Source organism: Amblyraja radiata, chromosome 22 (genome assembly GCF_010909765.2).
Source record: "Amblyraja radiata isolate CabotCenter1 chromosome 22, sAmbRad1.1.pri, whole genome shotgun sequence".
Classification (NCBI taxonomy): domain Eukaryota; kingdom Metazoa; phylum Chordata; class Chondrichthyes; order Rajiformes; family Rajidae; genus Amblyraja; species Amblyraja radiata.
Window position 1 is genome coordinate 16,851,442 of NC_045977.1, and position 18,176 is coordinate 16,869,617.

Below are 18,176 nucleotides of genomic sequence, written 5' to 3' on the forward strand. Positions count from 1 at the left end.
GGCACCTCCTTTAATCCGGATAATATTATGAGAGCATTGAGTGTGGCTCAGGTGCCTCCGTCCTGAAAGTGTTCATTGTTTACTTCTTTGTTAATCGTTATTTTTTAATTTAAGTTTCTAGCAGTTTCCATGCTTTAGAGACACGGAAGGGATATAATTAATGGGTCAGAGGTGTATAGTTAAATTATTATTACGTGACCACTGTTGGTCCGGCAAAATCGATAATCCGGCAAGGCTCTGGAACCTAGCATGCCAGGAAATCGCTAGTATACCTGTATGTCTATACGCTGTGTGATCTCCTGTTTACTACACAGTTGATTAAAAAGTACTCCAAACCTGTCCCTCCAAAACGTCCTGAAAAACACAGATGCAAGAACTTTGTGTGTATTTGCAATCCAAATAACCTTCACTGTTGCTAAACGATCAACACATGCTACTGCGTGTAGGAACTCTGCGTCAGGCATCTATCTGGGTCTCATTGTTCGGTGGCAACTGAAACCATCTGAGGCCACATGTCGGGCATCACTGCCGTTTGCTGTCCAGGATTAGCTTCCAATCATCTGCCCAAGAGTGCAGCCGCCTCTGTGGGGCTCTCAGTTGCAGATGCATATTATGACAGGCTGAGAAAAGAATGTGCTCCCACGTCGGGTAAGGTTCCACACCTACAAAATACAATGAGCAGTATCACTGACAGACACGCGGAAGTCATTGTGAAACAATACAAATACATTCCAACAGACAGACTGACGACAAGCCACAGGTACGAGGGAGGGGGGAAGGGGGAAGTACAAGTGGGCTGAAATTCCTTTTGTAATTCATTACAGAATCCCCCCACCGTGCGTTGGGGAGAACAGACCCAGCGGGTCTGCACTTGGTCTAGTAACACTTAAAACGCTATCATTAATGCAGTGTGATCTAGAATTTGTGAAACACAAATTAAATATTTAATAAGCTTCCATCAAGTATACAGAGAGACCCAGCGCAGAAACCTGCACTTCAGGGCGGCACAGTGGTAGTGGTAGAGCTGCTGCCTTTTGGGCCTGTCCCACGTAGGCAACTTGCGCTCGCCACATGTTCGCTAATGGTCTCTGGTGAGTCTCCTTCATGGTCGTGAGGAGTTCCCGCATTCTGGGCACTAGTCGCAGCCTCAGTATGGTCGCCGCAAATATTTGGACATGTTGAAACATTTTCTGCGACCTAAAATTGGTTGCCATGGAGAAAATCGAAAATCCTGTAGTCATAGGTGCAGTTGGAGTGGGGTCGTCATTGTAGTTGTAGGTAACATAAGCAGGAGTTTTCAGAACCAAGGATAACCAACCGGTAATGTTAAATGTCCGCCGAACTTCACAGCTGTGTATCTCTGGCTTATTAAAAGTTGTCTGGCTTCTTAAAAGTTGCCTCCACACTTTCTCCCCCCTTCTCCTCCCCCCTCCCCCCCCCACCTTCTCCCCTCTTTTAAAGGACTTACCGTACAGTGTGCTTTAGCCGTCTTAATTACAGCGCCAACTTTCCTGTTCATCACGGTGTGTGTCTGTATCACCTTGGCTTTATACCGTGTGAATTTCAGGCAGCGCTCCCCCGCTTGCCCTGGACCCCGCCTTTGCGATGTGTGTGTGTGTGTGTGTGTGTGTGTGTGTGTGTGTGTGTGTGTGTGTGTGTGTGTGTGTGTGTGTGTGTGTGTGTGTGTGTGTGTTCGTTCCACTCCGACAGTCGCCGTTCCAGTTCCCGGTTTTTCAGGCGACTGCCGGCAACTTGACAGTCGCCGGCAGTCCGCTGAAAAATCGCCTAAGTGGGATAGGCCCATCACAGCGCCAGAGACCCGGGTTCGATCCTGACTATGGGTGCTGCCTGTACGGGGTTTGTACGTTCTCCCTGTGACCGCATAGTTTTCTCCGGGTGCTCCGGTCTCCTCCCACATTCCATGGACGTGTAGGTTTGTCGCTTAATCGGCCTTAGCAAATTGCCCCTAATGTGTAGGATGCAAAAGTGGGACAACATGGAACTAGTGTGTGGGTGATCAATGGTCGGTGTGGACTCGGTGGGCCGAAGGGCCTGTTTCTATGTTGTATCTGTAAACTAAAGTGAACTGAACAAAAAAATGGAACTCATTACCAAAGAGGACGGATGAACTTTCATCTCATTCACAAAGTACTTGTTGCGTATTTCAGGATGTGTGGCATACAGAGACACAGATCAAGTGTCAGAGGGTGGGATGAAGGTGGCTAATCCAACCAGCATGGACATGATGGACTGAAGGACCTCTTATGTACAGGGAAATATTTTAAGATTCTAAGAAACTCTGATCGTGATGTCCCACGAATTCCCAGCCAGGAATTCCTCGTATGATTGCCACCAATGGAATTTTCACGAACATGGCTCTTGTAACCAAGAATGTTACCTGAGATATCCGGTTTGTCATCTATCAGCAAGCTGCCTGATATCAATGTTTTATCCTGTGCTAGGACCATCAGCTCCAGAAACTCTTTCCCAAGATGTTTCTCAACCCAGGCGTACTGTGGAAACAGAGTCAAGTTCAACATCTCTCATAAACCTCTACAGATGTGCCGCGGAAAGCTTTTGATCGGGATGCATCACAGCACGGTTTGGGAATATTCTCCATCCCAGACCGCAAGAAATTGCAGAGAATTGTGGATGCAGCCCAGACCATCACACAAACTTAAGGGCCTGTCCCACTTTCACGACCTAATTCACGACCTCTGCCGAGTTTGCCCTTGACTCGTACTCGCAGCATGGTCATCACGAGGTCGTAGGAGGTTGTAGGTAGGTCGTAGCAGGCCGTGATGCTAGTCGTAGGTACTCGTGACATAAAGTAGGTCGGGGGCATTTTTCCAGCCTGATGAAAAATGTCCAAGAGTAAAAAAGGACGTGAATTAGGTTGTGAAAGTGGGACAGGCCCATTTACTCCTCACGCTGCCTCGGCAAGGCCAGCCGCATAATCAAGGACGAGTCGCACCCCAGTCACTCCCTCTTCTCCCCTCTCCCACGAGGCAATAGACACAGAAATGTGAAAACGCACACCTCCAGATTCAAGGACAGTTTCTTCCCAGCTGTTATCAAGCAACTGAATCATTCTATCAGCAACTAGAGAGCGTTCCTGACCTACCATCCACCTCATTGGAGACCATCAGACTATTTTTAATCTGACTTTACTGGACTTTATCTTGCACTGAACGTTATTCCCATTATCCTGTATCTGTGCACTGTGGACAGCTTGACTGTAATCATGTATAGTCTTTCAGCTGACTGGATAGCACGCAACAATAAAGCTTTTCACTGTACCTCGGTACAGATGACAATAAACAAAACAGGATATTAGGAGTCAAGGAGCTGTGAAACCATAATTTCCAGTTGGTATCTTTTGATTTTTGGACTTTTTAATGTCTCTCAACATCAAAACAGGGCACAAAGCTCATAGGAGACTCAAGCAGTGGTTATGCCCCAGCAAAGCCTTTCTACTTCCTCTCCATTACATTTCTTCAGTGTCTCCTCTTATTTCTTTTTCACTCATGTGTTTCTCCAACATTCCCTTAAATGCATCTATGCTCTGAGCCGTGAATACTTCGTGTTTAGTTTAGTTTAATATTATTCATGACCTGGGGTACTGTGAAAGCTTTTGTTTGCATGCTATCCAGTCAGAGAAAAGCCTTCAAGGTGTCCACAGATACATGACAAAGTGTACAACATTCAATGCAAGATATAACATTGAAGTCTGATTAAAAATAGTTTAAAGGTCTCCAATGTAGTAGGGAAGTCAGGACCGCACTCAGTTGGTGAGAGGACCATTCAGTTGCCTGATAACAGCTGGGAAGAAACTGTCGCTGAATCTGGAGGTATGCATTTTCAAACTTCTGTACCTCTTGCCTGATGGGCGAGGGGAGGAGAGGGGATGACCAGGGTAAGACTGGTCCTTGAAAATGTTGATGGCCTGCACGAGGCAGTGTGAAGTGTAGATGGAACAAGTTTGACATTCCCCGGCTGAACAATTATCTTCCTTATCAGGTTTATTTTCTGATAATTTTACCAGTGAAAATTTTTTTTGTTATGTCTGTCCCTCTTTTTAGGCACTCCATCTTGGTTGAGGGTAATCTAATTGTGTGGGTTCTGCGGCAGCTGAGGTCGAGGTCTGGAGACCTAGCCACGGTTGGGACAGGCATTGGTGATTAGGGGTGGGTGGTGAGGGAGAGGAGTGGTATTATTTGGGATGCTGTGTGTGCCTGCTTGTGCAATGCCTCTTTGTGTATAGCTTGTTGACTATCTATAGAGTATAGCGTTCAGTTTTGGTCATCCTTTTATAGGAAAGATGTCGTCAAGCTGGAAAGAGTGCAGAGAAGATTTACAAAGATTTTGCCAGGTCTTGACAGTCTGAACTATAGGGAGAGGTTAAGCAGGCTAGGGTAAATGCATAGTCTTTTGCCCAGAGTAAGAGAATCAAGAACCAGAGGACATGGGTTTAAAATGAGGGGGGGCGGAGGGGGGGGAAGAATTAATAAGAACCTGAGGGGTAACCTGGGTGGATGGAACGAGCTGCCAGAAAAGGTAGTTAAAGCTGGTACTATTACAATATTTAGGAAACATTTGGACAGGGACATGGATGGAACAGGTTTAGAGGGATGTGGGCCAAATGCAGGCAGGTGGGACGTGTGTTGGCGTGGGCAACTTTGGCTGAAGAGCCTGTTTCCATGCTGTATGACTCTACAACTATAGATCTGGTGCACAGTTTCTTCCTAGATGTTCCTACTTCATTTTGAGCAGTCATTTGCCAGGGATACCCATGAGTTACTGAATCACTGAGTTATAGAGCACGGAATCTGTCCCTTCAGCACAACTCGTCCATGCGACCAAGTTGCCTAACCAAGCTTGTCCCACTTGCCTGACCTCAGCCCATAATCCTCCAAAACGTTCCTATAAATGAACCCCTACTGGATATTTTTTAAATGTCATAATTGTACCAGCATCTCCTATTTCCTCTGGCCGCTTGTACCATCTAGATATTCTATCTACCAACTTCTGTATGTTAATGAGTTTAGTCCATGTCAATCCTTTAAAACCCTAAAAGCCTCTCTCGGGTTATCCCACTTGTCTTTTGTTATCTAGAGAAAATATCTCACATTTACTAACAGACACAAGCACTCCAATTGTTATTATTCTATTGAATGTTTTTGTACTTTATGCAGTGTCTCTATATAAGTGGAGACAAGAACTGTGGACAGTACTATGTGTGGCCTAAATGATCTTCTATATATTTTACATGAATGTTCTGCTCTGCTCTATAATCATCACAGTACTTGCTCTTTCTCTGCTGCCTTGTAAACCTGTGCTACTCTATGTAGAGTCGTAGTCATACAGCACAGAAACAGGCCCTTCAACCCAACTTGTCCATGATGGCTAAGATGCCCCATCCGTGTTAGTCCCATTTCCCCACATTTGGCCCATATAAGCCCTTCCCTATCAATGTAACTGTCCAAATGGCTTTTAGATGCTGTTATAGTAATAGCCCTGTCCCACGGTGCGAGTTCATTCCAAGAGCTCTCCTGAGTTTGCCGATTCGAACTCGGAGATTTACGTTAATAGCCACTCGTCGGTAATTGGGGCTCTCGTGGACATTTTTCAATGTGTTGAAAGATCTTCACGAGTCTTCCCGTGCTTACCCTCCTCCCGAGTACCTGCCGTTAGCGTTACGAGCCGCTAAGAGACGTCCCAAGCTCCGACGTACCCGCTACGTTCAGTCTCCGTGCTTACCACGAGTTTGATTTTTTTTAAACTCGGGAGAGCACTTGAATGAACTCGCACCGTGGGACAGGGCTATTACTGCCTCAACTACCTTCTCTGGCAGATCATTCCATATACCCAGCACCCTCTGAATGAAAAGGAAACCACTCTTAGCTTACACATTGTCCTCTTGTTTTTGATTCTGCTAGTGGCTTGCAAAAGTTTTCATACCCCTTGAACTTTTCCACATTTTGTCACGTTACAACCACAAACGTAAATGTATTTTACTGGGATTTTATGTGATAGACCAACACAAAGTGGTGCATAATTGTGAAGTGGAAGGAAAATGATACATGGGTTTCAATTTTTTTTACAAATAAAAAACTGAAAAGTGTGGCGTGCAAAAGTGTTCAGCCCCCCCTGAGTCAATACTTTGTAGAACCACCTTTCGCTGCAATTACAGCTGCAAGTCTTTTGGGGTATGTCTCTACCAGCTTTGCACATCTAGAGACTGACATTTTTGCTCATTCTTCTTTGCAAAATAGCTCAAGCTCAGTCAGATTGGATGGAGAGCGTCTGTGAACAGCAATTTTCAAGTCTTGCCAGAGATTCTCAATTGGATTTAGGTCTGGACTTTGACTGGGCCATTCTAACACATGAATATGCTTTGATCTAAACCATTCCATTGTAGCTCTGGCTGTATGTTTAGGGTCGTTGTCCTGCTGGAAGGTGAACCTCCACCCCAGTCTCAAGTCTTTTGCAGACTCTAACAGGTTTTCTTCCAAGATTGCCCTGTATTTGGCTCCATCCATCTTCCCATCAACTCTGACCAGCTTCCCTGTCCCTGCTGAAGAAAAGCATCCCCACAGCATGATGTTCAGGGTGATGTGCAGTGTTAGTTTTCCGCCACACATAGCGTTTTGCATTTAGGCCAAAAACTTCAATTTTAACCTCATCTGACCTTCCTCCACATGTTTGCTGTGTCCCCCACATGGCTTGTGGCAAACTGCAAACGGGACTTCTTATGGCTTTTTTTCAACAATGGCTTTCTTCTTGCCACTCTTCCATAAAGGCCCGATTTGTGGAGTGCACGACTAATAGTTGTCCTGTGGACAGATTCTCCCACCTGAGCTGTGGATCTCTGCAGCTCCTCCAGAGTTAGCATGGGCCTCTTGGCTGCTTCTCTGATCAATGCTCTCCTTGCCCGGCCTGTCAGTTTAGGTGGACGGCCATGTCTTGGTAGGTTTGCAGTTGTGCCATACTCTTTCCATTTTCGGATGATGGATTGAACAGTGCTCCGTGAGATGTTCAAAGCTTGGGATATTTTTTTATAACCTAACCCTGCTTTAAACTTCTCCACAACTTTATCCCTGACCTGTCTGGTGTGTTCCTTAGGCTTCATGATGCTGTTTGTTCACTAATGTTCTCTAACAAATCTCTGAGGCCTTCACAGAATAGCTGTATTTATACTGAGATTAGATTACACACAAGTGTACTCTATTTACTAATTAGGTGACTTCTGAAGGCAATTGGTTGCACTGGATTTTATTTAGGGGTATCAGAGTAAAGGGGGCTGAATACTTTTGCATGCCACACTTTTCAGTTTTTTATTTGTAAAAAAATTTGAAAACCATGTATCATTTTCCTTCCATTTCACAATTATGCGCCACTTTGTGTTGGTCTATCACATAAAATCCCAATAAAATACATTTACGTTTGTGGTTGTAACGTGACAAAATGTGGAAAAGTTCAAGGGGTATGAATACTTTTGCAAGCCACTGTATCCTGGATAAAGACTCTGTGCATTCACCTTATCTATTTCACATGATTTTATACACCTCTATAACAGCACCTCTCAGTCTCCATTTAATGACATGTCCCAAGAAAACTCTGTTCCCCCTTTCCTTACTCACCAACGTATAACTGGCCTACTTATTATTATCATAGTCATAGAATCATACAGCGTGGAAACAGGCTCTTCGGCCCAACTTGCTCACACTGACCAACGTCTACTCTAGTTCCACCTGCCTGCGTTTGGCCCATATCCCTCTAAACCTGTTCTATCCATGTACCTAATTGCTTCTTTTGTGATAATAATATACCACCTCACATTTATCCAGTTAATAATAATTAATAAGCCATGAATAATATAAACTATGGCAAAAAAAAAGTTTGGAATCTACTTTCATTGGATTTTCGATCTGTTTAGCACATGTTTATTTGTTAGGTTCCTTCGCACAGATTATTACAAAATGTGAGTTACTTATTCAAGCTCCTAATGGTTACTAGGGGCAAAGGTATCCACAATGCATCCAGCGAACGTGTCAGTCTGTTCTTTACAAATCTGTTTAGCATTTAGGTTCTGTTTAAATTTCAGCATATTTCCTCGTAACCATGAGACTGTTTCTCTTGGTTGACGTTTTTGCGTAACTCACTTTTTCAAAGGGACAGTGATCGTACTTCTTTATGGGGCTGGTGCAAATGAACACGTCAGTGCTGTGGAAAAGAAACAAACATCACGTCACTGCGGAAATTCGGGACAGTCCAGAAAAAATAGTAATAGTTTTGGTGACCGGACTCACTTTTTCATGTTGGCCATCTCTTTCACCGCCTCTACTGCACCAGGAAGCGGATCAAGTTCAATGAAGAAGTTCTTGGACTCCCAGATACTTTTTGTTTTCTCCTGTGCATTTTATTTAAAAAGCAAGAATATTAGAATTAGAGGAAACCATGTACCATTCATACCAATTATTAGTTTAGTTTAGAGATACAGAGCGGAAACAGGCCCTTCGGCCCATCCAGTCAGCGCCGACCAGCGATCAGGCCGCACTATCCTACACACCGGGGACAATTTAACAATTTTACCAAAGCCAATTACCCTAGAAACCTGTTCATCATTGTAGTGTGGGGGAAACAGGAGCATCCGGATAAAACACACAAGGTCACAGGGAGAATGTCACTTAGTAATTGAATTAATTCATCTGAAGGGTTGCGACCTCAAACGTCACCTATCCATGTTCTCCAGGGATGCTGCCTGACCCGCTGAGTTACTCCAACGCATCTCTGAACCTGCTATAAGCACTCAATGTGGGTTTTTTAAATATGCGTTATTTATTACTACAGGAAATAATGCATTTGCTTTTATCAGCATCTTGCACATCCATGTCTTTCAGTTAATTGAAAAGTGAAGTACTTGGTTTCATGCAGTTACATCTGTGTTGTAGGAAACATTTTAGCACATTTTAGCACAGACTGCAAGTTACTTCAGCATAGTGTTTTTCCTTATATTTTTCCAATATTTAGTTGTCCTGACACAAAAATGCATATAACGTAACAAACACGGTTCTTTGAGATTTCGGTTGAATTGTGTGATTAAATTGGCAAAATTTCTACAAGAAAAACATTTACTTTTACTTGTCAACACTTGCTAGGTCTCAGGCTATGAAGCAACTGGTATCTGCTTGACTTAGTCAATTGCATTCTTGGCAGAGCCAGGATGTGTAATTAAGTTCCTCTCCAACTCATGAACCCACAACACCCCCCTCTCAGCCTGCCGCACACCAATTTCTCCCACTACCTCGCCCCTCCTCTCTTCCCCTTCCATCTATGTCCCTCCTGTGTGTTTTATATTTCACTCTTCTTTACTCCTTTGTCTCCTTTCCATCTCTAACCTTTGTTAACTTCTCCACCCATCTGCCAATCAATCCTCCCCCCCTCACCTGTATCCACCCATCACTTGCATGCTTTGTCCCACCCCCATCTCTCTTTTCCAATTTTTTGCCCCCCCCAACTACAATCAGTTTGCAGAAGAGTCCTGACTTGGAATGTCGCCTCTCCATTCCCTTCACAAATGCTGCCTGACCCGCTGAGTTACTCCAGTACTTTATGTCTTTGCTCAGTACTCTGCTCGATTCCACCACCTGCAGTTCCAGTTGAAACAAAGAACTGCAGATGCTGGTTTATGTCAATATAGGCACAAAGTGCTGGAGTAACTCGGCGGGTCAGTCAGCATGTCTGGAGATGTTGTATCTGAAGAAGGGTCCCGACCCGAAACGTCACCTATGCGTTTTGTCCAGAGATGTTGCCTGACCCAGAGTTACACCAGCACTTTATGTCCGTCTGCGGTTCCTTGTGTCTTCATGAACACACAGCTTAGTCCTGCCTTCCAACGTGTACTAGCTGTGTACCCTAGTCCTTCTACCTTACATCATGACTTTTTACATCTATACCTCTTGGTATTTGATGCCCCCATCCCCCTCCACCCATCACGGGAAATAGATCCTCAATATTTATTTTATCATCAATACAATACAATACGGTTTATTTGTCACATTGCACATAAGTGCAAGTGAAATGAATATGCAATCACTTTATACGCAATAAAGTTTCTTCTCAGACACCTTTGTTCCAAAGGAAACAACCAGACCGTAACTAATTTTTACTCGTGGCTGTACTTTTCCCAAACCTGGCAACAATCTTGCAAATTTCCCCTGCGTTCTCCATAGTGATAATCATATCTTTCCTGAAATGTGGTGACCAGAACCGTCCACTGTACTCAAGGTGAGGCTTAACTAGTGTATAAAGTCCTAGCTTAGCTGCCTGGTTTTATATTCTATGTACTAGGTATTAAAAGAAAGCATCCCATATGCCTTTTAACTACAGGTCCACCGCCAATTTTCCGGCACCCTTAGTTCCACAGCCTTTCTGGATTATCGCTTTGCCGGACCAACAGAGGTCACAGCTTCCGAGAGCAGTCCAACGGTACCAGAACAGCCCGCCTAGGCTGCCGAGGAGTGTTACCAGTCCGCAGAGTCAGCCTCAGACGTCGGCTATGGGAACGGATCTGACGGCTCAGCTGGGCCCCAGCCACAGGGGGAACCTTCGTCCCCCCCCAATCGACCGCGGAATTCCCGATGAGGCAGAGATTGGCAGCCACAATTTCAGGGGGACTCCGGGGGGGGGGGGGGGGGGGGGGGGGGAGTGGTTCAAGTGCGCTCTCGTAATTTTGTCCGGATTAAGGGAGGTGCCGGACCACCAGTTGTCGAAAAATCGGTGGTGGTCTGTGGATGTATACTCTCCAGTTCTGTTCTTCCACACCACTTTCCTCTTGGTTATTATATATTCCTAGCTTTGTTGCACCTTCCCATGTAAGTATTCTACATCAGAGTTCACTCTAACGCTACCGATTAAGTTTTAAGAAATGTAAGTCATTGTATCAAGTTAAGTTTCAAAGGTCTTTTATTGTCAAAGGTCTTTTATTGTCACATGTAATAATAATAATAATAATGGATGGGATTTATATAGCGCCTTTCTAATACTCAAGGCGCTTTACATCGCATTATTCATTCACTCCTCAGTCACACTCGGTGGTGGTAAGCTACTTCTGTAGCCACAGCTGCCCTGGGGCAGACTGACGGAAGCGTGGCTGCCAATCTGCGCCTACGGCCCCTCCGACCACCACCAATCACTCACACACATTCACACACAGGCAAAGGTGGGTGAAGTGTCTTGCCCAAGGACACAACGACAGTATGCACTCCAAGCGGGATTCGAACCGGCTACCTTCCGGTTGCCAGCCGAACACTTAGCCCATTGTGCCATCTGTCTGTACCAATTAAGGTACAGTGATATGCGAATTACCATACAGCCATACGAAAAAAAAGCAAAACACAACTACACAAAAGTTAACATAAACATCCACCACAGCAGATTCCCCACATTCCTCACTGTGATGGAAAACCAAAAAGTCCAATCTTCGTCCTCTTTATTCTCCCACTGTCGGGGCAGTCAAACCATCCGTCGGGGCGATCAAAGCTCCCGCAGCCGGCGGTCGAAGTTCCTTCGTCAGGGCGATCGATGCTCCTGCGGCTTGGAGTTCCTGATGTCGGTCTCTGACCAGAGACCGCGAGCTCCACGATGTTAAAATTTATTGCAGAAACAGAATTCTTCAGTCTGAAGAAGGGTCCAACTCAAAACATTTCTGTCCATTTCCCTCACAGATGCTGCCTGGTCCGTCCGCTGAGTTCCTCTAATAGTTTGTGCTTTGCTCGATTCCAGCATCTAGTTAGTTTATTTATTGTCACATGTGCAGATAAGGTGCAAGATTCCCAACTCGAAACGTTGCCTGTCCATTCCAACCACAGATGGTGCATGGCCCGCTGAGCTCCGCCAACACTTTGTGCTTTGCTCGATTCTAGCATCAAGGTAGTTTATTTATTGTCACATGTACGGAGATACAGTGAGATGCTTGTTCTGCATGCTATCCAGTTAAGGGCGGCACAGTGACGCAGTAGTAGAATTGATGCACTACAGCGCCAGAAACCCGGGTTTAATACTGACCATAGGGACGAAGTTTGTGCGATATTCCCGTGAGCGCGTGGGTTTTCTCCGGATGCTCTGGTTTCCCCCACACTCCAAAGAAGTACAGGTTAGTAGGTTGACAAAAATGCTGGAGAAACTCAGTGTGGACTCGGTGGGCCGAAGGGCGTGTTTCTGCGTTGTATCTCTAAATTAAATCCAAATCATACTCTATATGATTACAATAGATCCTGGTCTGGAACAGCACGCAGAGAGTTGTCACGTTATAGCCCAATCTTGCAACTTCCATGTCTCTGAAAAATCTGATCTTACCTTATTGCAAGAAATTGCATATCTTGGCACAAGGAGATATGCAATTTCTGGTTCTCTCACTGTAAAGCCCTGTAACCTGTTGGCATTGGATTAATGAAGTAGGGGTGGGTCTGGCCCAGCGTTCAATGGTTCTTTCTTATCATGTATAGTGAAATTCTTTTGCACAACCCACAAATGCACAATCGCCATATTTTGGTACTGTTTGCAAAGAAAAAGTCCAAAGTCCAGTCCACATGTTGGAAGTAGTGGAGCACCCCCAATCCAGGTGAGCCCTAGCTGCTACAGGCCCATGACCCAACGTCCCTCTCCCCACCTCTCTATCCTGGGGAGCGCCTCCTCCTGCAGCCAACCTTGAAGGAGCTGGAGGCAATGCCCCGGTCCCTCTCCTACCAGCCCACTCTTCGCGTCCGTCATCGCCAGTCGTTCCCTCCTACTCGACTCTCTGGTCTTCGGGACTTCCAAGCTTCCCCGTGCAGACAGCGGTGAACCAGGCCTGGTACTGCACGTGGCCACGGGTGGCTTGCTGAGTCTTTGTTATATGCGGCCACCTGGTCTTTGTTCTCATCAGCTGCCAGATCCGATCATATGACGCCATCGGCTCCTCCCACCGCAGGCTGTGCTTGAAGCGTAGCCTCTGTAGGCCTCCATCTTAATTTTGTTTCATATAGAACAGTACCAGCCTGATGGCAACTCAGTGCCTGTGGCTGGGGATTACCCAATCTACAGGGTAAATTGTGGAGTATAAATGAATAATTTTCCGATATGTGGTCTATGCAGGAGAAACTGAGCCACAAGGGCAAACTAAACCTTTACCCCTAAAGCTTGAGGTTAGTTATAAACCATAACAGCTCATCTTTAAAAGACCAAAAAACAACAACATTGCCAAGTGGCGCAGAGGTGGAGCTGCTGCCTCACAGTGCCAGAGACCCGGTTCGATCCTGACTAAAGGTGCTGGTGTGTGGAGTTTGTATGGTCTCCCTGTGACCGTGTGGGTTTTCTCTGTGTGCTCCGATCTCCACACTCACATTCTAAAGATGTGCAGGTTTTCTAGGTTAATTCGCTTCTGTAAATTGTCCCTAGTAAGTAGTATGTGAAAGTGGGATAACATAAAACTAGCATGCAGGTGATCGATGGTCGGCGTGGACTCAGTTCGTCAAGGGACCAGTATCTCTAAACTAAACTGAAACTAAACTATCCCACCATCTATCTGACTAACCAAGCTTTGTTCTGCCCCTAACCTCACTTTTTCAGATTTCTCCCTCATACTAAAATCAGTCTGAAGAAGGTTCCTAATCGGACACATAATCTGTCCATTCCCTCCACAGATGCTGCCAAACACACTGAGTTCCTCCAACACAATTTGCATTGCTCAAGATTTCAGCATCCGCAGTCTCTTGTGTCTCTAACTAACCTACTTTGTCCACATTTCATCCTCAGAAAGAAACCCTATTCAGAATGAACCAAGCTGCCAAGCTCTACCGACAGTAGCATTGTTTCACTTTTGAAGTAATTGAAGAGTCACAGAGCCAAGGAAATAGGCCCATCGGCCCAAAATGTCCCATCTATACTAGTCCCACCTGTCAGCGTTTGGCCTACATTCTTCTAAACCTATCTTATCCATGTACCTGTCTAAAGGTTTCTTAAACATTGTGATAGTACCTGCCTCAACTACCTCCTCTGACAGCTCGTGCCATATATCTACCACCCTTTGTGTGAAAACATTATCCCTCAGGTTCCTATTAAATCTTTCCCCCTCACCTTAAACCTGTGTCCACTGGTTCTCGATTCCCCTACTCTGGGCAAAAGACTGTGTATTTACCCATTCTATTTCTCTCACCATATTTACACTTCTATACGATCACCTCTCATCCTCCTCGCTCCAAGGAATAGAGTCTTAGTAGCTTGCTCAATCACTCACTGTAGTTCAGGCCCTCGAGTTCTGGCAACATCCTCATAAATCTTCTCTTCACTCTTTGTTGTTTGTAGCTGCAGGAGATTACACTGCCACTGGTTACGGAAGTTGCACTGAAAATCTCGTGAAATGGCTACCTTTCCTTTGCGATGCCCGTAATCAATCAAACGTAATTTTTGATGAAACGTAAAAAGTCAAAACTTCAAGACAAAGTGCTGGAGTAACTCGGAGCGTCAGGCAGCACCTGTGGAGGGAATGGTTGGGCAACTTTGTGGATCGGGTCCTTCTTCAGACTGATTTACAGTGGAGGAAAAAGCTGGAAAAGGAGGATGGGGGTGGCACAAAGTGAGCCTAGGTCAGAACATGGTTGATGAGCAGCAGGAAAGACAGAGGGGGAGCAGTGAGAGAGACAAGGAAAATTTGTTCAAAGTTGATATACATTGACAAGATTTTGCAGAGGAGCAGTGCAATGGAGACATAAGGAACTGCAGATGCTGGACTCTGGTGCAAAACACAAATTGCTTAATGGCTTGACTTTATATATCACTTTTTACATATATTGTCCTAAATATTTTACAAACAAGAGAATCCTTTTGAGGACACAAAGTGCTGGATCAGCCCAGTCTGGCAGCTTCCCTGGAGAACATGGATAGGTGACTTTAGAATTTTGGGATACAGCGCGTAAACAGGCCCATCGGCCCACCGAGTCCTCGCCGACTAGCGATCACCCCATACACTAGCACTATCCTACACACTAGACACAATTTACAATGTTTACCAAGCCAATTTCCTACAATCCCATACATCCTTGGAGCTTGGGAGGAAACCGGAACTCCAAGAGAAAACACACGCTGGTCATGGGGAGAACGTACAAACTCAGCAGACAGCACCATAGTCAGGATTGAACATGGGTCTCTGGTGCTGTAAGGCAGCAACTCTACCACTGTGCCACCATGACCCCCCCCCCCCCCTCCCCCAATAAAAATGAATTACTACAAATGCACCTAAGTTGACATTCTGTACACATCGCATTTACAATAGACAATCGGTGCAGGAGTAAGCCATTCGGCCCTTCGAGCCAGCACCGCCATTCAATGTGATCATGGCTGATCATCCCTTATCAGTACCCCGTTCCTGCCTTCTCTCCATATCCCCCGACTGCTATTTTTAAGAGCCCTATCTAGCTCTCTCTTGAAAGCATCCAGAGAACCTGCCTCCACTGCCCTCTGAGGCAGAGAATTCCACACTCACCACTCTCTGTGACAATGAAAAAGAAAAGAAGGTGAAAAAGTTAATGAAAACGATTGATTTATAAAAAAAAAGGCATGTATCGATAAGCACATGAAAATAAGAAGTGCAGATTCTAGAAATCGGAAATAAAAACAGAAAGTGCTGGAAACATCCAGTAGATTAGGCAGCATCTGTGGAATGAAAAATGTTAACACTTCAGGTTAAAGACCTTTCATCAATTCCAGTTCTGATAAAAAAGGCTTTCCAACTCAAAACATCAAATCCACTTCTCTTCCCCCAGAGCAGGGGAACCTGAAGAAAGTTTCCAATATTTTTAGCTATTTTTCCTGTATTTATCAAGCTCCTTTTAGGTTCACTTTGCAGTGGAATTACGGAATTACCATGTAAAAATGACAAAATAATCTATTCCACCCCCAAAATTGACGGTTGAGAGATTAAACAATGGATGGGTGACCTAGATTAATTCTAAAGCCCATCTTCAAAATAACATTTTGGAATCTTTTACAATAACTTAGGATGGCAGTCAGCGTAACATCTCTTATTGCACTAAATGTAATACATTAATTGATTGAATGATAAAGCATGTATGCAGGCCCTATGGCCAACCGAATCGAGGCAGACCATCCGTTCACACTAGTTCTATGTTATCCTAGTTTTGCATCCACTCCCTGCATATTAGGGGCAATTTACATAAACCAAATAACATACAAACCCATGTTTAGTTTAGAGATACAGCGTGAAAACAGGCCTTTCGGCCCACTGAGTCTGCCCCGACCAGTGATCCCCACACATTAACACTATCCTACACACTTGGATAATTTACAATTTTTACCAAGTTAATTAGCCTATAAACCTGTACGTCTTTGGAGTGTGGGAGGAAACGGTAGGTCCCGGAGCAAACCCACACAGGTATTGGGGAGAACATGTAAACTCTGCACAGGCAGCACCTGTAGTCAATATTGAACCCGACAGCAACTCTGTTGGGATGTGGGAATAAAAGGGAACACCCGGTGGAAACCCACATGGTCACAGGGAGAATGTACAAACTCCACACAGCCAGCACCCGAGGTCAGGATTGAACCCGGTCTCTGAGGCAGCAACTCTACCAGCTGCGCTACATTGACTTGTTAGAAATCCATGACTGATATATGGACCAATTTACCCTCAGGAATGAAAGATGATCTGCTTAATAAAATGAACAAGAAGGGTCTCTCTCGACCCAGAAACGTCACCCATTCATTCTCTCCAGAGATGCTGCCTGTCCGGCTGAGTTACTCCAGCTTTTTGTGTCTATCTTCGGTTTAAACCAGCATCTGCAGTTGCTTCCTACACACAAAATAAAATGCCTGACAGTCTGTCGGCCAGCAAGGAGAAACGGCTTTTCTGTGCTGATTGCTCCACAGCTAATGTGTCGTTTATCTCAGATTTCCAGCAACTGCACTAATTTTGCTATTTTTTTCAGATGTCCAGCATCTGCACAAATTTTGATCTGACAAGCATTATCAATTACTAAATACTGTTTGTTATATCGCCGCAAGCCAATAAATATTTTGAACTGAGATCATGCAGAGATGCAGTTTATGTATTGGCCAGCATGTAGCAATGCGCGGTTAATTTCGTGCAACCTTTCACTTACACACAGATCGGGCTGAATCTCTCCATACTGTGTCGAAACCCAGAAACCTCTGCGATCCGCCAGCTCTATGAACGGCTCCCCGGGATACGTGCTCTTGTACTTTTTCAGGAATCCACCCTCAAAGTCAGCTAGCACTCCGTCCATGTCGACCAGGACCCGCAGCCGTTCGCCTTCTCCAACACACTGCGGCACTGCGGAAAACGACCTGGTCATTGCGCCAAACAGTTTGCTGCCCGAACTCCGCAGAGTTGCAAACCTACTGCCGAAGATCATGCTGGTGTGCAAAAGAAAACAACAGTGTGCCTAAAATAGCCTTCAGCGTAGTCATTTGGGGAGGAGAAGAAAAAAAATATTATTTAGCCACGTGTAATTAATGGAGGCAACCACAGGGATATTCCCATAGTTGTGTGCCTTTGATCAGCGGGCAATTGCTGCATGCGAGATGACCTCGATTTGCACTGGGCGCATTAGCGGGGAGCTCCCTTCACCGCCGTGTGATATGAATTAAACTACCAACCCGACCCTTGACACTTTCAGATATTGACAAACTTTCTCGTCGCACTCACTGTCCTCTAATCTCCGGAAATCACGCCCCGGAGCTCCCTTCAAAGCAGAGCGACCAAGAGACAGCTCCGTCGGTAGGCGGAATCAAAGGTCTTGGGCGGAATTATTTCGTGTTGTTTTTTTACCCAGAAGGATCAGAGAATTCCAAGTGCGGCTGTTGCAAACAACATCGAAGCACCAGACGAAATGTTATATTTAATCGCTGACAAGAAATCGCACCTTACAAATCCCTCTCAATATTGCAGAAACGTATTGACAGACAAATTGTAAAGAAAAACAAATAACTTCCTTTTAAATTTACAAAAGTTCCATGTGACATTATATTTCCAGAGTAGACAAAAATGCTGGAGAAACTCAGCCTGAAGAAGGGTCTCGACCCGAAACGTCACCTATTCCTTCGCTCCATAGATGCTGCCTCACCCGTTGAGTTTCTCCAGCATTTTTGTCTATCTT

The 18,176-nt window shown here is 45.0% G+C and overlaps 1 protein-coding gene across 1 annotated transcript; it reads right to left on the reverse strand.

Moving 5' to 3' along the window:
• On the reverse strand, positions 1-17,802 carry LOC116985637 (5'(3')-deoxyribonucleotidase, mitochondrial-like). Its single transcript, XM_033040490.1, has 6 exons — positions 17,726-17,802; positions 17,160-17,433; positions 8,313-8,413; positions 8,166-8,226; positions 2,399-2,513; positions 1-662 (listed from the first exon to the last, which is right to left on the reverse strand). Exons 2-6 carry the CDS (start codon positions 17,430-17,432, stop codon positions 523-525), a joined length of 690 nt encoding a protein of 229 aa, XP_032896381.1. The 5' UTR covers position 17,433; positions 17,726-17,802; the 3' UTR covers positions 1-522.
• Between the last annotated feature and the right edge of the window lie 374 nt (positions 17,803-18,176).

Coding starts and splice junctions, on each gene's coding strand:
- LOC116985637 (XM_033040490.1), bottom strand. CDS start 17,432: ATGATCTTCGGCAGTAGGTTTGCAACTCTGCGGAGTTCGGGCAGCAAA. Junction 8,414..17,159: donor AGATTCAGCCCGATCTGTGT/GTAAGTGAAAGG, acceptor TAAAATGCACAG/GAGAAAACAAAAAGTATCTG. Junction 2,514..8,165: donor ATCACTGTCCCTTTGAAAAA/GTGAGTTACGCA, acceptor CTGTTTCCACAG/TACGCCTGGGTTGAGAAACA.